At 57.7% G+C, this 17293-nt stretch overlaps 2 protein-coding genes and 1 pseudogene across 2 annotated transcripts; 1 reads left to right on the plus strand and 2 right to left on the minus strand.

Moving 5' to 3' along the window:
• The first annotated feature begins 262 nt into the window (after positions 1-262).
• LOC149913554 (endogenous retrovirus group V member 2 Env polyprotein-like) lies at positions 263-1671 on the plus strand (annotated as a pseudogene).
• A 3737-nt stretch (positions 1672-5408) lies between these two features.
• Positions 5409-8730, minus strand: LOC149913555 (SUN domain-containing protein 2-like). The gene is made up of 7 exons (XM_090129316.1): positions 8450-8730; positions 8052-8187; positions 7660-7744; positions 6995-7107; positions 6423-6590; positions 5974-6060; positions 5409-5544 (listed from the first exon to the last, which is right to left on the minus strand). The coding sequence occupies exons 1-7, from the start codon at positions 8725-8727 to the stop codon at positions 5437-5439; spliced, it is 975 nt and encodes a 324-aa protein (XP_089985442.1). The 5' UTR covers positions 8728-8730; the 3' UTR covers positions 5409-5436.
• A 4554-nt stretch (positions 8731-13284) lies between these two features.
• Positions 13285-16591, minus strand: LOC149913556 (SUN domain-containing protein 2-like). Its single transcript, XM_090129386.1, has 7 exons — positions 16311-16591; positions 15913-16048; positions 15521-15605; positions 14856-14968; positions 14284-14451; positions 13835-13921; positions 13285-13405 (listed from the first exon to the last, which is right to left on the minus strand). Exons 1-7 carry the CDS (start codon positions 16586-16588, stop codon positions 13298-13300), a joined length of 975 nt encoding a protein of 324 aa, XP_089985512.1. The 5' UTR covers positions 16589-16591; the 3' UTR covers positions 13285-13297.
• Between the last annotated feature and the right edge of the window lie 702 nt (positions 16592-17293).

Consider the following 17293-nt stretch of genomic DNA (forward strand, 5'->3'; position numbering starts at 1 on the left):
GTAGTAGCTACTCGGGCAGTGGCCCAAAATTTTAACCTAACAAATTGTTGGATATGTACGGCCCTCCCCAGAGCAGGGGGGGTGCCAGTCTATGGGGTAGTAGCGCTTAATTGGACAATTCCAAATTGGGTGCAACATGGGGAATGTAAGTATGGAATAGAGGATAAATTACAAAAGGGCCCCAAGTTTGATCTGTTGATTATTAATTCCTCTAAATCTATCTTTGTGGATAGGGAAAATTAGTGTGAAAGTCGGGTGGTGAAATTTAACAGGTATAGGATGTAGCTGGGAGTATGGGAATTCGAGAACAGTATCAGGACTCAACGAAACTACAAGGTGGAAGCAGGGCATAGGGTGCGATCCTAGCACAAGTGAAAATTCATCTTGGCCTACAGATAAGAATGTACTTGGGATTGTGAGAACGGGAACGTCTTTTACCCAACAAGAGGGTACGTCTAATCCATGCAGATTACCTTATGGATACTGGTGGTTATGTGGGGATGGGCAGGCACAAAAAGCACTGCCTCCCAATTGCATTGGAACATGCTCTGCAGGATACTTGGTACCTCAGACCACGGTGCATAAGGAAATACCACGGGGACTCTTGAGAACATCCTGGAGACGGGTGAGAAGAGTACTAAATCCTTTGGTGGAAAAACCCACTGGTTTCCACAGCTTTGTGAGATGGCTCATCCCATCTCTTGGAGTAAGTGAGCTGGAGAAAGCAATTGTTAATATTTCAGCCACTCTAAAGGTAATAGAGAACGCTACTGCTGATGCAGTCAAAGCATTACAAGTTGAGATTTCAATGCTTAGTAAGGTTGTATTACAAAACAGAATGGCATTGGATCTCCTAACAGCCAAAGAGGGAGGGGTTCGTGTGATAATTAATCAGAGTTGTTGTGCTTATGTAGATAAGACTCAAGGGATAGAGACTGATCTACAGGCAATATGGGAGCACACTAAATTACTTCATCAGGTAACGAGGGATGATAGCTCATTAGGATTCACAGAATTGTGGGAAAAGCTTACCAGCTGGTTACCTAACTTTGCGTGGCTAAAGCAACTCTCTGTGGCTTGTATTATTATAATCATCTTGCTCTGTTTATGTGTGTTGCAATGAGATGTGCATTATGGATATGTAAAACTTCTGGGGATAGTTATGAGGAATGGAAAAAGCACAAGCTAAGGCAGAGAGTGGAAAGCGGGAGTTATTTCAAAACTTCCCTTTTCCCGAATGGAGCAATTTAGCAAAAGAATTTGCTAGGTTCAAGAAAAAGGGGGGAATTGAGTAAGGAGAGGACAAGATAAGGATTAACTCTTGTTTAGGAATGTAGCTAAGCAGGATGTGTGGTCAGATAAGAAGAGGACATCTGGAAACTGTTGCAACATTACACAAGGAATGGGTCAGGATCGGAATACTTCTGTCAGAGACAATGGGTCTTCTCACCATCAAAGGAGACCCCCACTGCTCATGGCGATAAGTCAGGAATGTCATGAATATGGATGCGAATTCCACTGATGGTCTATTCCTTCGGCCTGTATCTGTACCAAGCTTCTTCCTTACATTGGGCAAGATAGGTGGAAATATCCCCCTTGCACCCCGTGCCCGCGCAGCACTGATTAAAACGTACCTGCTTCATAATCTCACTTCGGCTTGTGGAGTCTGATTCCGCGAGTCAACCTTGTCAGAGAACGAAATCAGCTTCGCCAGACAGGACCTGCCTTCAGGAACCCGTGCTGACCGGGCCCGACCCTGTGCGAGCACAAGAACGACTGCTCAGAGCAGCAGCTGTGGAGCAACACCAACGGCACGAGAAAGCACCGCTGAGAGCCAAGGACATCTCCAGAAGGAAGAGAAAAGCGAGTCAAGTAAGCCGTGCCACGGCCGCGTGATAATGACCTGCAGGGCCTATTCTGCTCCCCATCCCTACCCAGCAGCACGAAGGGTGGGTGATCGGGGGGCAGCGGGCCGGGCTTAAGGTGCTGGGGGGCCGCGTGCTGCTCTGCCTCGGCCCCGCGGCGTCTCTGCGGTGCTCGGGGCTTCCGCTCGGCGGGGGCCGCTGCCCTGTGTCTCCCCGCCTCCCCCAGCCCGTGTATTTCGCTGCCCTCCGCCCCTCCCCCCGCTGCTGATCGCCCACCCCCCCAGTCCCTCTGTGTCACTGCCGGGGTTACACCCTCTCCCCGTTCCCCCCTCCCCTCCAGTTCCCCCATTCTGATCGCTATAGTCCTCTTCCACCCCTCTCTCCGTGCCGTCCCCATTCTGACCCCCAAGGTCCCCTTGACTGTCCCCGACCCCCCCGCTCAATCCCTCGTCCCTCCCCATTCTGATCCCCAGTGTCCCTCCCCCCCCTACTCATTCTGTTCCCTAGATTCCCCCCCCTTTCCCAGTCCCCTCTGTCTGACCCATAGAATCCCCTCTCCTCCCCCCAGGTACCCCCACTCCATTTCCCCCATTCTGATCCCTAGAGTCTCCAACCACGCCCCAGTCCCCTGTATTTGACTGCCAAGGTCCCCTGTCCTCCCTTCTCCCCCCACCTCCTCACCCCTTTTTCTGACCCCTGTACCCCCCCGTGCGCTCTTCCCTGACCCCTGGAGTCCGTTCCCCCATTTTGACTTCTAGCCCCCCCCAGTCGGACACCTTTTGTGTCCCATAGAAGCCCCTCACAACTCCTGGCTCTCCTCTTCCACTACTCCGTCTGCCCTCAGATGTCCTTTCTGCCTCGTAGAGACTCTGTTCACCTCTTTCCCCCACACAAGCCACTCAGTTCCCCCCAGACTCTCTTTCAACACCACTGAGACCTCATTCCCCTCTTTCCCCCTGCCCAGTGTCCCCCTAAGGTCTGTCCCCAGACTCCCTTTACACAGCATGGAAGCCTCAGTAACCCCTGTTTTCCTCCCACAGCCTCTCCTATCCACTCCTGGAGTCGTGCAGAAGAATCTGGAGATGTCCTAGAAGGGTCTGGGGGTGCGCAGGGGGTCCCCCGGTGGGTGCTGGGGGTCTTTGGATTCATACAGAAGGGTCTGGAGATGTCTTGGAGGGGTCTTGGAGTTGTCCAGGGGGTCCCCAGGATGGTCCTGGAGGTCCATTGAAGGATCAGGAAGCTCCCAGGATGTGTCCAGGAGCTCTGAGGAGCCACTGGGATGTCCCAGTAGAGTCTGGTAGGGTCCAGGGAGTTCTCATGTGGGTCTGATGTTCTCCAGTGGTCCTGGAGTCATCCAGAAGGGTCTGGGGATGTTCCAGAATGGTCCTGTAGGGTCTAGGGAGTTCTCAGGTGGGTTCAAAGGGTCCTGTTGTCTTCTGGAAGGGTCTGGAGATGTTTCAGAGTTGTCTTGTGGTGTCCAGGAAGGTCCTGGAGTCATCCAGAAGGGTTGGAGATGTCCCAGAGGGGTCTCTGGGAGACCAGTGTGTCCCCAGGGGTTCCCGGAGTCCGGCAGAGGTCTCCAATGGGGATTTTGAGGACAACCTCACATAGCGACACGTTCTCGCTCTGCTTTGTCTCCGTGGGATCGCCCCCAAAAATGTCTGCTTCCCTTAAAATCAGTACTGTGTCAATTTAGTTGTATTTTTTTCCGCACTTCCTTTCAGAAATGGATGGTTCTCACCAAATCCCCGTGCAAAGCCCCACGGAAACATCTCCCCCCAGGGCCTCAGGGTGACACCGGGACAACCGCCCGTCCCCGAAGTTCTCACTGTCACTGTAACCATGGAACCTGGGGCCGTACCAACCCGTCTACCTCGAGAGCCCCATCAGCGCTCTGCAGCTCCTGGAGCCGGGTGATGCTGTCACCCTGGCTGTCCATGACCGTCCCACGCTGTCCCCCCTGCCATGGTGGCACAACTGCAGCGCGGTGCCATCCTCATTGAAGAGGTGACGAGGAGAGGTACAGGGAGGGGGTCTGGGGACAGTCGGGGACACGTGGGATCTGGTGTGGGTGTGACATGGGGTCGCTGGTGTCACTGTGGTTGGGTGTCACCTTCACTGGACGATATTGGGTGTCTCTGAGTGTCACTGCCTTCAGGTGGGCCGGGCTTAAGGTGCTGCTCTGCCTCGGCCCCGCGGCATCTCTGCGGTGCTCGGGGCTTCCGCTCGGCGGGGGCCGCTGTATTTGACTGCCAAGGTCCCCTGTCCTCCCTTCTCCCCCTTTTTCTGACCCCTGTATCCCCTGTGTGCTCCTTCCTTACCCCTGGAGTCCTTTCCCCCATTTTGACTTCTAGTCCCCCCCCAGTCGGACACCTTTTGTGTCCCATAGAAGCCCCTCACAACTCCTGGCTCTCCTGTCCCACTCCTCCCTTTGCCCCCAGATGTCCTTCCTGCCTCGTAGAGAGTCTGTTCACCTCTTTTCCCCACACAACCACAGGGCCAAAGGGTGTGCCCTATTGCTATAGGGGGTGGGATATGGGATTGGGATTGACAGGTGGGAGATGGGGTTGGGATGTGGGATTGGGAATGAGGTTTGGAATTGGAATTGGCATGTTGGATGTGGGATTGGGATGTGAAGTTTAGGATTGGGGTGTGAGGATGTGGATATGGGATGGATACGGGATGAGTTTAGGATGGAGATGGGATCAATATGGGAAGAACATGGGATGGATTGGGGATGGGATATAGATATGGGATGGGACTGGGATGAGAATGCATTGGGGTAAGTATATGGAATGGACATGGGATGGATGTGCGGATACGGATTTGGGATAGATATGGATATGGGGTACGGGATGGGGATAGGATGTTGGGGTCAGGTAATGACATGACAACAGTACAGCGCGGACAATTGTGGGGGTACTTTCTATTTATTGGCACAGCACAGCCTGGAAAGCCCCGGTTGATGTCAGCCATAGTTCTCTGGCTGGCAGATGATGCCCCCAAACCCACACGCCGGGGGTGCTCCCACCTCCTGACTGATGGTGGAGAGAAGTGGGAGGGCAGAGGTGATGCTGGGGGGGGCAGGGGGAAGAGGGGAGCTCAGGGGCCTGCTGTGCCTGTCCTACTTCCCCCAGGCAGTGGTTTTACAGGTGTTGCATGGTGCCCCCCCCATGGGTGCCGCTCCCACCTCTTGATGGATGACAGAGAGGAGTGGGAGGGCAGAAGTGGTGCTTTGCTGGGGGCTGCAGGGCCTGGTATCCTTCTCCCTGGCATTCTGGGTGGTTTTCTGGGTGTTGGATAATGCCCCCAAACTGGGTGTTGGATAATGCCCCCAAACTGACAACCTGGAGGGACCGCTCCCGACCCCTGAAGGATGGATGGTGCTGGGGGACGGGGGTTGGTGTTGATGCCCCCGCTCTGCAGAGCCTGGGCTGGTGGGCTGTGGGGGCCGCGGCGGGGGCAGCAGAGCCCGGCTGCTGTCAGGCCTGGCAGGGGCCGCCCTGGTGGTGCCATGCGGCCGCTGGGCAGTGGTCGTGATTATTGCCTTTTAAGAAATCTCTGCTGTCTTTTACAAATTTCCATGAATTTCCACTTGGTACACACAGGTGTGTTCTGCGTTTCCCCAGTTGCTCCGCACCTCCAATTTGACACGGCCGAAGGCTTTGCGGGGCTCCTCCTGCCAACACAAAGAGGAGAGGCTTCGTGACGCACATGGGAAGAGCCACGGCACATCCGCACAGCTCCCTTTGCCAGCTGCCCAACTCTGGCTTGCTCTGCTCGGCTCCCTGGGCTGCCGGGGGATGCCAGAATGGCACTGCTGATGGAGGAAGGCAGCTGCACTGCTCCCTCCCACCAGCAATCGCCGCTCCACACCCACAGGGAGACAGTTTCCCTCCCACAGCGCCTTCCTGTGCTGCTCTCTCTGCCCTAGCAGAAAGAATAATTGCTTCCAAATTGCTGGGCTGCCTCGTCTGTCTTCCCCGTAGGAGTCAGCCGCGTTGGAGAACAGAGCAGAGCCTGGCTGATCAGGCAAACCCTTTCTTGCCAGGACTTGCAGGCAGCCCGGCCTTCCTGCCTGGCAGCCTGGTGCACGCGCTTGCCGTACCTGCACGTGGAAGGTCTGGGCGATGTCTCCGTCCACGTCATAAACGAATAACCCCAGGAGAGTTTCACTTTCATCCTCATCCAGTCCCTGAAAGGCAAGAGATGATTTCAGTCACATTTAGGCAGGCAGTGTGAAAAGGAAACCGTCGAGGCCAAAGGTGGGAGCCCTTCCCCCCTCCTCGGTTCTGGCAGGATTGGAGCACAAAGGAGGGTGAATCTAATTTGGGGCACGTGGAGCAATAGCTCCTAGCTGCTCGGCCACGAAGAGCAGCAGAGGCCTCCAGAGATGTGTAACCACCCTGAGGGTCTCCGTCCCTTGGGCAGGATGCCGCGCTCTGCAGCAGCCCACCACAGCTCTCTGGGAGCTGCCACCGCTATGGGGTCTTCTGGGGCTCTATGCCAAAGCTTTTCCCCGGGGCCCTCCAGAAGAAGCAGCAGGCAGAGACTTACCAAGACAGCAAACTCTCTGGGGGCACTGCTGACTTCCCCGGAGGGAGAGACCACCTTGGAGATGTGCCAGATGGTGAAGGCTGTGGGCCAGATTTTCTCCGGCAGCCGGATGACCACGTGGCCCCGAGATCCTTGGAAAGCCCAGCAGTTGCCAGGAGAAATATCGGGCTGAAATGAGAAAGACGCGTCTCTCAGCGCTGAGGCAAAGAGCCGCCAGAGCTGGCTGTTGGGCAAGGAGCACAGAGCTTGCCTTCTCTGTGGGCTGCTGTTCTCCTCGTAATGCAATGCTAGTCAAGGGACGGGAGGGGAATGTGCAAAGGTTTGGACAACAGCTCTGGAGTCAACCGCCTTTCCCTGCTCGCCCAGAGCCACAGGGCAGCCCTCCCAGCATCTGTCGGCCCATCACCTATCTATAACCCATCCATCACCCATCGGCCGTAGCGCTGGTGCCAGTAATGTGGGGAAGAGTGTGGGCTGAGCAGTGCAGCTGGGCCAAGGAAATTGCTGCGCGCTTGCTCCTGCAGCCAGAAGGCAAGGCAGTGAACACACAGCCACCATTTCTCCTGCCATACCTTCAAGAGCGTCTCGGGAGGCTTGGCGGCGGAAAAGAGTGGAGAAAGCCAGCGGTTCTTCCAGCCTTTCCCACCAAAGCTCTTGGATGTCCTCTCTGCATCAACAGTGGCACCTGAAATAAGGATGGGAAGACGTGCACTGGGGCAGCCCAGAGATGAGCTGAAGGAGTGAATGCTCATTCCCCGAAGCTCTGGGTGGGGCTCTGCGGTGCAAAATCCCTCCCGCTGTGTCTGGGAACTGTTGAGTCCCAGCCTGAGCCACTGATTGTGCACCTGGGGAAAGGAGCCGCTCAGCCCTAGGAGCACAGGTGAAGGCTTTTTAAATTCTCAGAGAGGGGAGATTCAGATGGGATGTCAGGAGGAAATTCTTGACCGGCAGTGGGCGGAGAGGCCCTGCAATGTGCTACCCACAGAAGCCATGGATGGAAGCCCCATTCCTGGAGGCGATGGAGACCAGGTGGGATGGGGCCCTGAGCACCTGATGGAAAGGGTGGCAGCCCTGTCAACGGCAGGCAGTTGGACTGGGATGCTCTGTAAGGTCCCCTCAGACCTCAGCCACTCTGAAACTCTATGAGATAACTCTGACAGAAAGCAGAGCTTGGCAGGTGTTGGGGAGTGCCAGACGCAAAGCTGAGGGCAGTGAAGCTGTCCGTCTGTCTACATACCCATGGTTTCCAGAGCCCAGTTGGGCATCCAGACGCCGTTTTCCATGACTTTCTCAATGGCGTGCTGTGTCAGCCGCAGAATTTCCTGGCAACAAATAGGGAAAGGAGAGACAGCAGTGAGCACAGATGCAGGAGGAGATCGGTGTGAGCAGGGAGTCCTATCCAAAAGCTAGGGGAGGGCTCCATGTCTTTCCAGAAATCCGGCAAGACCTTCCACAAAGCGTGCCTTGATGAGCCACGGGACTCCAGAGCCACAACAAAGATGGAGCTTTGGCACTGCCTTACCCCCCTGCTGCCAGCCTCGTGCCATCTCCAGAACAGCCTGGGCAGCCAGAGCACAGAGCTGTCTCTGGCAAGGGCTGAGAGCAAACAGGAGGGAGCAGCACCTTTACCTCTCTCTTCAATCCATTGATCCCGTTCTCTTGGAGGACGTCAAGCACTGACTGGAGAATCAGGTCTTTCCAGGCCGACAGCTGAGTTTTCACGTTCAGCTCCCGCCTCTTCCCCTCCAGCCAAACCGGTGAGCTCCTGAAGGCAAAGGCAAAGAGTCTTGTTCGGCACTGCTCAGCCCGCAGCTCAAAGCTCCATTGCCATGAGGTGAAGGGTCCTGGGGCTTTGTGCCCTTCCTTATCCCCCAGCCCCTTTCATTCCTTCGCTTTGCCCAGGGCCGCCTTCCCCCGTACGGATGGCAAAGGCTGAAGCCCTGGGCACGAGGCGAAGGCGTGCCAAGAGCGCGCAGCCAGCTGAGGCCACGCTACGGACCAGGTGCAGGGCAAGGAAGTGTTCTTACCCCAGGGACGGGAGCTCACGCACAGCCTCTGCTGAAGCCACCTGGAAGAGAAAGGCATTCCATGGCAGGAAGCGCACGGAGCACGGCCAGGGCTTCCGAAGGAGCTTCCCAGGGAACCGCTGGCAGAATTTCCTGCTGCTTCCCAGCGGTTTGCAGGGCAGCGCTGCCCAAAGTCGGGCTCTTAAGCCCTCCCCGTGCTGCAGAGCATCTGCTGCTTCTCCGTTTGCTTTCCCAGTCCCTCCAGACTCCCCAGTGCCAGGGATGGGCCAAAGGCCCATTCTTCCCACGTGCTGCCGCCTTCAGCCCAAGCTCCGAGCTGGGCACCGGGAAGGTGCTTCCAGACCGAAGCCCACTCTGCTGCCAAGGCGACCCCAGCTCGGCTCAAGGTCCGCCCTCTGCCTCAGCAGTGAGGAGCCCGTGGCCAAACTCCCGTCCCTGCAGAGGCAGAAGGGCAGAGCTTTGGCCTCCGCCGCACACCGCGGCACTGACCTGCGGGACGTCGCTTCTCCAAGCTGCCAATATCCAGAGGAAGGCTCCAGCTGTGGGGGACATCAGTCGGGACAGGCCGTTAGTTTGCTCAGACCGCTCCGAGCCCCGCAGCCTCATTTTCCTCCTCCAGACACAGCGGGGACACGCCGTGCGGGACAGTCCCGCTCCCCAGCTCTGCTGGGGTGGCTTTGGGTGGGGAACGCTCACCAGAAAGCACTGCTAGAAGCAGGACGGGGCTCCTCCTTCCCCTCTCTTGGGTGACGCCTTGCCTAAGGGAGAGATCAGACAGCGGTTATCACGGCCCAGAGCGGGAGCAGGGCTGTGCCCACGGCAGGGGATTTGAGGCCGCCTGGCTGCAGAAAGCCCGGCAGCACGCGCTGCTCCTGGCTTCCCCTCCCTGCATTCTGGGCCCTGCCGCACCCACCTGCCCAGCTGGGCTGGCATTTTGGCACCTTCACTCCAGCAGACACAGGGAACAGCTCGCTCTCCTCCCAGGACACGAGCACCTCTTCTCACTCGCCTGCTCTGCAATCCTGGCGGGACTGCACTGCTGCACAGCTCTGCGGCGTGGCTGAGTAGGACGGTGGGTTCTGATGTCATAATAGCTGACAGCTGCCGAGGCCGAGGGACGCCTTCTAGGCCCTCCCAGGGCGTGCCCAGGAGGCACAGAGCCCATGGCTGTGAGCCCAGCCCGGGGTGAAATTGCCAGAAACACCTCCGAGCGCAGAGAGGAGCCGCGGTGAGGATGTCTGTGCTGTTGCACAGCTGCTCCCGTCCTGGGCACGGACAGGCTGAGTGCTCCTGGCTGTGAAAGTCACAGACTCATGGAATGCCTGGTGTTGAAAAGGACTACGATGCTCATCCAGTCCCAACCCCCTGCTGTGTGCAGGTCGCCAACCAGCAGAGCAGGCTGTCTAGAGCCACATCCAGCCTGGCCTCGAACGCCTGCAGGGATGGTGCATCCACAGCCTCCTTGGGCAAGCTGTCCCAGTGCCTCCACGCCCTCCAAGTAAAAAACTTCCTCCTAATACCCAACCTAAGTCTGCTGTCTCAGTTTAAGCCCATTCCCCCTTGTCCTATCACCATCTGCTCACAAACAGCCGTTCCCCCTCCTGTTCATACGCTCCCTTCACGCACGGGAAGGCCACAGTCAGGTCTCCCCAGAGCCTTCTCTTCTCCAGGCTAAACAAGCCGAGCAGAGGAGGACAATCACCTCCCTCTCCCTGCTGGCCCCCCCTTTTTTCATGCAGCCCAGCACACAGTTGGCTGCAAGCGCACGCTGCTGGCCCGCGGCCAGCTTCTCATCCACCAGGACCCCCGAGTCCTTCTCCGCAGGGCTGCTCTCCAGCAGATCTTCCCCCAGTCTGTACCAGTACCTGGCATTGCCCCGACCCGATGCAGCACGCTGCCCTCGGCCTTATTGAACCTCATTAGGTTTTCGTGAGCCCACTTCTCCAGCCTGTCCAGGACCCCCTGGATGGCTTCCCTTCCCCCTGCCATCTCAATCACACCGCTCAGCTGGGTGTCATCGCAAACCTGCTGAGGATGCACTCGATGCCATCGTCTGTCACTGATGAAGTTGTTGAAGAGCACCGCTCCCAGGACCGACCCCTGAGGGACACCGGGGACTTCAGCGGACAGCCACGATTTTGCAGATATGATGGAGAGTGGCTCGGCGACCACATCAGCCATCTCTTTCCGAACCCTGGGATGGGTATCATCCGCTCCCCCGGCCTTACAGACCTTCAGTTCCATGAGAAGCTCTGGACTTGTTCCGCTGTTACAGCGGGACGGAATCCGCTCCTCTCACCCACACTGAGGGCTTCGGGGTCCTGGCAGCCGTGGGGAGGAGCCTGACCAGCAGTGAGGAGTGAGGCAAAGCTCTTATTGCGCACCTCAGCTTTTCCCATGTCGGAGGAAGCCAGTTCTCCGTCCTCACTTATCAGAGGGGGAACGCTCTCCTCTCCTGCCTGTGTGCCTGCAGAACCCCTTGTCATTTTCACATCCCTCACCAAGTTCAGCTCCACCTGTGCCTTGGCTTTCCTAATCCTATCCCTGCACACACACACAGCAGCGCCGTGGCAATTTGCAGAGCTTAACTTGGAGTTCCATCACATGTTGTGTTTTTGCACTCAGACGTTACCGGCTGCCGAGCGGAGCGGCTGATGAGGCCATAGTGAGCTTTTTTCCTAACAGTGTGTGGGACCTGAGGAAAATGTCCTTGCACATTTTGAGGCAAAAGATAAAAGTATTCTACTGGGACTGCGGTGCTTCTCGTGAGGCACAATCATGGAGGCAGAAGGGAGAAGTATTCCTTTGTGACCCGTGCAAAGTTATTGAGGAGGAACGAGGCTGTTCTCCCACTAAGGCTGGAACAGAAGGTTTTGGAACTGTCGCTCATGGATTCCTTTTGCTAAACTCACACGTTGGTTCTTAAACTGATGTGCTAATGCCTGATGCCGGACAGAGCACCCCGCATCAATGCCTCCTTTGCCTTTGAGGATTACGATGTTCATATTGTTGGAAATATCCAAATCACTTATCAGTGTCTTTGATAAAGCAGACTTTATTCGCAATTGCAGCGGCAGGATCCCACCAGCAGCAGCGTGCACAGAAAGCAGCCTTACATCTTTTATGCCCTATTACCTATCTCTGTTATTCTCTCTACTATCCCTACTGCTTATCTCTTTCTCCCCTGGTTCCTCATTGGCTGAGTACTTCAGGATCACAACCTTCCTGACGCTCAGCTGAACACACGGATGCTGGACAAACGTGAATTTTTGCCAGCTCAGCATGGATTGCTGATTATTTAACTTCTCACACCTGCTCACTCAACACTCGGTCATTGTTTCTGGACATCTGCTCGTCCTTGCATAGAGATAAGCTGGGAAGGAGGATAGAGGGGAGTATCCTGATGCCTGCCCGTTGCATCCCATCCCCGGAGCTCTGCCCTCCCCCAGTCGCTCCCCCAGCTCCCCAGCAGATCCCTGAGGGCTCTCCGTTCCCCCCACACTCTTCTTCTCCTTCAACCTTACTGCCCCACGAGCCCCACTCGGGCTTCAGGCCCTATGCAACCGCCTCACCCCCCCACATCCCCATCCCAGGGTATTTCACTGCCTTCCCCCCACCCCCACCACGGGTGGTCCACAACCCCCCGCGTCCCTCAGTCTGACCCCCGGGGTTACACTCTCCCCCCTCTCCCCCACCTCCAATTCCCCCATTCTCATCTATGGAGTCCTCTTCCACCCCTCCCTCCCCTCAGTTGTTTCCTCCATCAGTGTCTTCCCCATTCTGACCCCCAGGGTGCCCTGTCTGACCCCCGACCCCCTGTTCCTTCCTCAGTCCCCCACTCTGATCCCCTGTGTCCCCTTTCTTGCCCCCTCCATGTGTCTTCCCATTTTGTCCCCTAGATACATCTCCCCCAGTCCCCTCTGACACCCAGAATTCCCCATCCCCCCAAGAATCCCCACTCCAACTCCCCCATTCTGATCCGTAGTCTCCTCCTGTCCCCCAGTCCCCTCACTTTGCCACCCCAGGCCTCCTGTCTTCCCTTACTCCCCCCCAATCCTGACCCCCTTTTCTGACCCCTAGAGTCCCCTGTACCTCCCATGCCCTCCTTCCTGACCTCGGGAGTCCGTTCCCCCATTTTGACCCCCAATATTCCCCAACTGGACCCCCTTTATGTCCCATACATGACAACAGTACAGCGCGGACAATTGTGGTGGTACTTTCTATTTATTGGCACAGCACAGCCTGGAAAGCCCCGGCTGATGCCAGCAGTGGTTCTCTGGCCTGCAGATGATGCCCCCAAACCCACACGCCGGGGGTGCTCCCACCTCCTGACTGATGGTGGAGAGAAGTGGGAGGGCAGAGGTGATGCTGGGGGGGGCGGGGGGAAGAGGGGAGCTCAGGGGCCTGCTGTGCCTGTCCTACTTCCCCCAGGCAGTGGTTTTACAGGTGTTGCATGATGCCCCCCCCATGGGTGCCACTCCCACCTCTTGATGGATGACAGAGAGGAGTGGGAGGGCAGAGGTGGTGCTTTGCGGGGGGGCTGGGGGCTGCAGGGCCTGGTATCCTTCTCCCTGGCATTCTGCGTGGTTTTCTGGGTGTTGGATAATGCCCCCAAACTGACAACCTGGAGGGACCGCTCCCGACCCCTGAAGGATGGATGGTGCTGGGGGACGGGGGTTGGTGTTGATGCCCCCGCTCTGCAGAGCCTGGGCTGGTGGGCTGTGGGGGCTGCGGCGGGAGCAGCAGAGCCCGGCTGCTGTCAGGCCTGGCAGGGGCCGCCCTGGTGGTGCCATGCGGCCGCTGGGCAGTGGTCGTGATTATTGCCTTTTAAGAAATCTCTGCTGTCTTTTACAAATTTCCATGAATTTCCACTTGGTACACACAGGTGTGTTCTGCGTTTCCCCAGTTGCTCCGCACCTCCAATTTGACACGGCCGAAGGCTTTGCGGGGCTCCTCCTGCCAACACAAAGAGGAGAGGCTTCGTGACGCACATGGGAAGAGCCACGGCGCATCCGCACAGCTCCCTTTGCCAGCTGCCCAACTCTGGCTTGCTCTGCTCGGCTCCCTGGGCTGCCGGGGGATGCCAGAATGGCACTGCTGATGGAGGAAGGCAGCTGCACTGCTCCCTCCCACCAGCAATCGCCGCTCCACACCCACAGGGAGACAGTTTCCCTCCCACAGCGCCTTCCCGTGCTGCTCTCTCTGCCCTAGCAGAAAGAATAATTGCTTCCAAATTGCTGGGCTGCCTCGTCTGTCTTCCCCGTAGGAGTCAGCCGCGTTGGAGAACAGAGCAGAGCCTGGCTGATCAGGCAAACCCTTTCTTGCCAGGACTTGCAGGCAGCCCGGCCTTCCTGCCTGGCAGCCTGGCGCACGCGCTTGCCGTACCTGCACGTGGAAGGTCTGGGCGATGTCTCCGTCCACGTCATAAACGAATAACCCCAGGAGAGTTTCACTTTCATCCTCATCCAGTCCCTGAAAGGCAAGAGATGATTTCGGTCACATTTAGGCAGGCAGTGTGAAAAGGAACCCGTCGAGGCCAAAGGTGGGAGCCCTTCCCCCCTCCTCGGTTCTGGCAGGATTGGAGCACAAAGGAGGGTGAAGCTAATTTGGGGCACGTGGAGCAATAGCTCCTAGCTGCTCGGCCACGAAGAGCAGCAGAGGCCTCCAGAGATGTGTAACCACCCCGAGGGTCTCCGTCCCTTGGGCAGGATGCCGCGCTCTGCAGCAGCCCACCACAGCTCTCTGGGAGCTGCCACCACTATGGGGTCTTCTGGGGCTCTATGCCAAAGCTTTTCCCCGGGGCCCTCCAGAAGAAGCAGCAGGCAGAGACTTACCAAGACAGCAAACTCTCTGGGGGCACTGCTGACTTCCCCGGAGGGAGAGACCGCCTTGGAGATGTGCCAGATGGTGAAAGCTGTGGGCCAGATTTTCTCCGGCAGCCGGATGACCACGTGGCCCCGAGATCCTTGGAAAGCCCAGCAGTTGCCAGGAGAAATATCGGGCTGAAATGAGAAAGACGCGTCTCTCAGCGCTGAGGCAAAGAGCCGCCAGAGCTGGCTGTTGGGCAAGGAGCACAGAGCTTGCCTTCTCTGTGGGCTGCTGTTCTCCTCGTAATGCAATGCTAGTCAAGGGACGGGAGGGGAATGTGCAAAGGTTTGGACAACAGCTCTGGAGTCAACCGCCTTTCCCTGCTCGCCCAGAGCCACAGGGCAGCCCTCCCAGCATCTGTCGGCCCATCACCTATCTATAACCCATCCATCACCCATCGGCCGTAGCGCTGGTGCCAGTAATGTGGGGAAGAGTGTGGGCTGAGCAGTGCAGCTGGGCCAAGGAAATTGCTGCGCGCTTGCTCCTGCAGCCAGAAGGCAAGGCAGTGAACACACAGCCACCATTTCTCCTGCCATACCTTCAAGAGCGTCTCGGGAGGCTTGGCGGCGGAAAAGAGTGGAGAAAGCCAGCGGTTCTTCCAGCCTTTCCCACCAAAGCTCTTGGATGTCCTCTCTGCATCAACAGTGGCACCTGAAATAAGGATGGGAAGACGTGCACTGGGGCAGCCCAGAGATGAGCTGAAGGAGTGAATGCTCATTCCCCGAAGCTCTGGGTGGGGCTCTGCGGTGCAAAATCCCTCCCGCTGTGTCTGGGAACTGTTGAGTCCCAGCCTGAGCCACTGATTGTGCACCTGGGGAAAGGAGCCGCTCAGCCCTAGGAGCACAGGTGAAGGCTTTTTAAATTCTCAGAGAGGGGAGATTCAGATGGGATGTCAGGAGGAAATTCTTGACCGGCAGTGGGCGGAGAGGCCCTGCAATGTGCTACCCACAGAAGCCATGGATGGAAGCCCCATTCCTGGAGGCGATGGAGACCAGGTGGGATGGGGCCCTGAGCACCTGATGGAAAGGGTGGCAGCCCTGTCAACGGCAGGCAGTTGGACTGGGATGCTCTGTAAGGTCCCCTCAGACCTCAGCCACTCTGAAACTCTATGAGATAACTCTGACAGAAAGCAGAGCTTGGCAGGTGTTGGGGAGTGCCAGACGCAAAGCTGAGGGCAGTGAAGCTGTCCGTCTGTCTACATACCCATGGTTTCCAGAGCCCAGTTGGGCATCCAGACGCCGTTTTCCATGACTTTCTCAATGGCGTGCTGTGTCAGATGCAGAATTTCCTGGCAACAAATAGGGAATGGAGAGACAGCAGTGAGCACAGATGCAGGAGGAGATCGGTGTGAGCAGGGAGTCCTATCCAAGAGCTAGGGGACGGCTCCATGTCTTTCCAGAAATCCGGCAAGACCTTCCACAAAGCGTGCCTTGATGAGCCGCGGGACTCCAGAGCCACAACAAAGATGGACCTTGGGCTCTGCCTGACCCCCCTGCTGCCAGCCTCGTGCCATCTCCAGAACAGCCTGGGCAGCCAGAGCACAGAGCTGTCTCTGGCAAGGGCTGAGAGCAAACAGGAGGGAGCAGCACCTTTACCTCTCTCTTCAATCCATTGATCCCGTTCTCTTGGAGGACGTCAAGCACTGACTGGAGAATCAGGTCTTTCCCGGCCGACAGCTGAGTTTTCACGTTCAGCTCCCGCCTCTTCCCCTCCAGCCAAACCGGTGAGCTCCTGAAGGCAAAGGCAAAGAGTCTTGTTCGGCACTGCTCAGCCCGCAGCTCAAAGCTCCATTGCCATGAGGTGAAGGGTCCTGGGGCTTTGTGCCCTTCCTTATCCCCCAGCCCCTTTCATTCCTTCGCTTTGCCCAGGGCCGCCTTCCCCCGTACGGATGGCAAAGGCTGGAGCCCTGGGCACGAGGCGAAGGCGTGCCAAGAGCGCGCAGCCAGCTGAGGCCACGCTACGGACCAGGTGCAGGGCAAGGAAGTGTTCTTACCCCAGGGACGGGAGCTCACGCACAGCCTCTGCTGAAGCCACCTGGAAGAGAAAGGCATTCCATGGCAGGAAGCGCACGGAGCACGGCCAGGGCTTCCGAAGGAGCTTCCCAGGGAACCGCTGGCAGAATTTCCTGCTGCTTCCCAGCGGTTTGCAGGGCAGCGCTGCCCAAAGTCGGGCTCTTAAGCCCTCCCCGTGCTGCAGAGCATCTGCTGCTTCTCCGTTTGCTTTCCCAGTCCCTCCAGACTCCCCAGTGCCAGGGATGGGCCAAAGGCCCATTCTTCCCACGTGCTGCCGCCTTCAGCCCAAGCTCCGAGCTGGGCACCGGGAAGGTGCTTCCAGACCGAAGCCCACTCTGCTGCCAAGGCGACCCCAGCTCGGCTCAAGGTCCGCCCTCTGCCTCAGCAGTGAGGAGCCCGTGGCCAAACTCCCGTCCCTGCAGAGGCAGAAGGGCAGAGCTTTGGCCTCCGCCGCACACCGCGGCACTGACCTGCGGGACGTCGCTTCTCCAAGCTGCCAATATCCAGAGGAAGGCTCCAGCTGTGGGGGACATCAGTCGGGACAGGCCGTTAGTTTGCTCAGACCGCTCCGAGCCCCGCAGCCTCATTTTCCTCCTCCAGACACAGCGGGGACACGCCGTGCGGGACAGTCCCGCTCCCCAGCTCTGCTGGGGTGGCTTTGGGTGGGGAACGCTCACCAGAAAGCACTGCTAGAAGCAGGACGGGGCTCCTCCTTCCCCTCTCTTGGGTGACGCCTTGCCTAAGGGAGAGATCAGACAGCGGTTATCACGGCCCAGAGCGGGAGCAGGGCTGTGCCCACGGCAGGGGATTTGAGGCCGCCTGGCTGCAGAAAGCCCGGCAGCACGCGCTGCTCCTGGCTTCCCCTCCCTGCATTCTGGGCCCTGCCGCACCCACCTGCCCAGCTGGGCTGGCATTTTGGCACCTTCACTCCAGCAGACACAGGGAACAGCTCGCTCTCCTCCCA

Source organism: Phasianus colchicus, chromosome 36, assembly GCF_987193195.1.
Source record: "Phasianus colchicus chromosome 36, bPhaCol1.hap1.1, whole genome shotgun sequence".
In the NCBI taxonomy this organism is placed as follows: domain Eukaryota; kingdom Metazoa; phylum Chordata; class Aves; order Galliformes; family Phasianidae; genus Phasianus; species Phasianus colchicus.

What these genes read in the sequence shown, in the direction of transcription:
- LOC149913556 (XM_090129386.1), bottom strand. Translation starts at nt 16,588, where the DNA reads ATGGGCCTTTGGCCCATCCCTGGCACTGGGGAGTCTGGAGGGACTGGG. An exon ending in CTCCCGAGACGCTCTTGAAG is followed by an intron (nt 14,452 to 14,855) that starts GTATGGCAGGAG and finishes TTCTCATTTCAG; the next exon opens with CCCGATATTTCTCCTGGCAA. An exon ending in CCCAGACCTTCCACGTGCAG is followed by an intron (nt 13,406 to 13,834) that starts GTACGGCAAGCG and finishes TTGTGTTGGCAG; the next exon opens with GAGGAGCCCCGCAAAGCCTT.
- LOC149913555 (XM_090129316.1), bottom strand. Translation starts at nt 8,727, where the DNA reads ATGGGCCTTTGGCCCATCCCTGGCACTGGGGAGTCTGGAGGGACTGGG. An exon ending in CGTGAGCTCCCGTCCCTGGG is followed by an intron (nt 8,188 to 8,449) that starts GTAAGAACACTT and finishes CTTTGCCTTCAG; the next exon opens with GAGCTCACCGGTTTGGCTGG. An exon ending in CCAGAGAGTTTGCTGTCTTG is followed by an intron (nt 6,061 to 6,422) that starts GTAAGTCTCTGC and finishes CTTGCCTTTCAG; the next exon opens with GGACTGGATGAGGATGAAAG.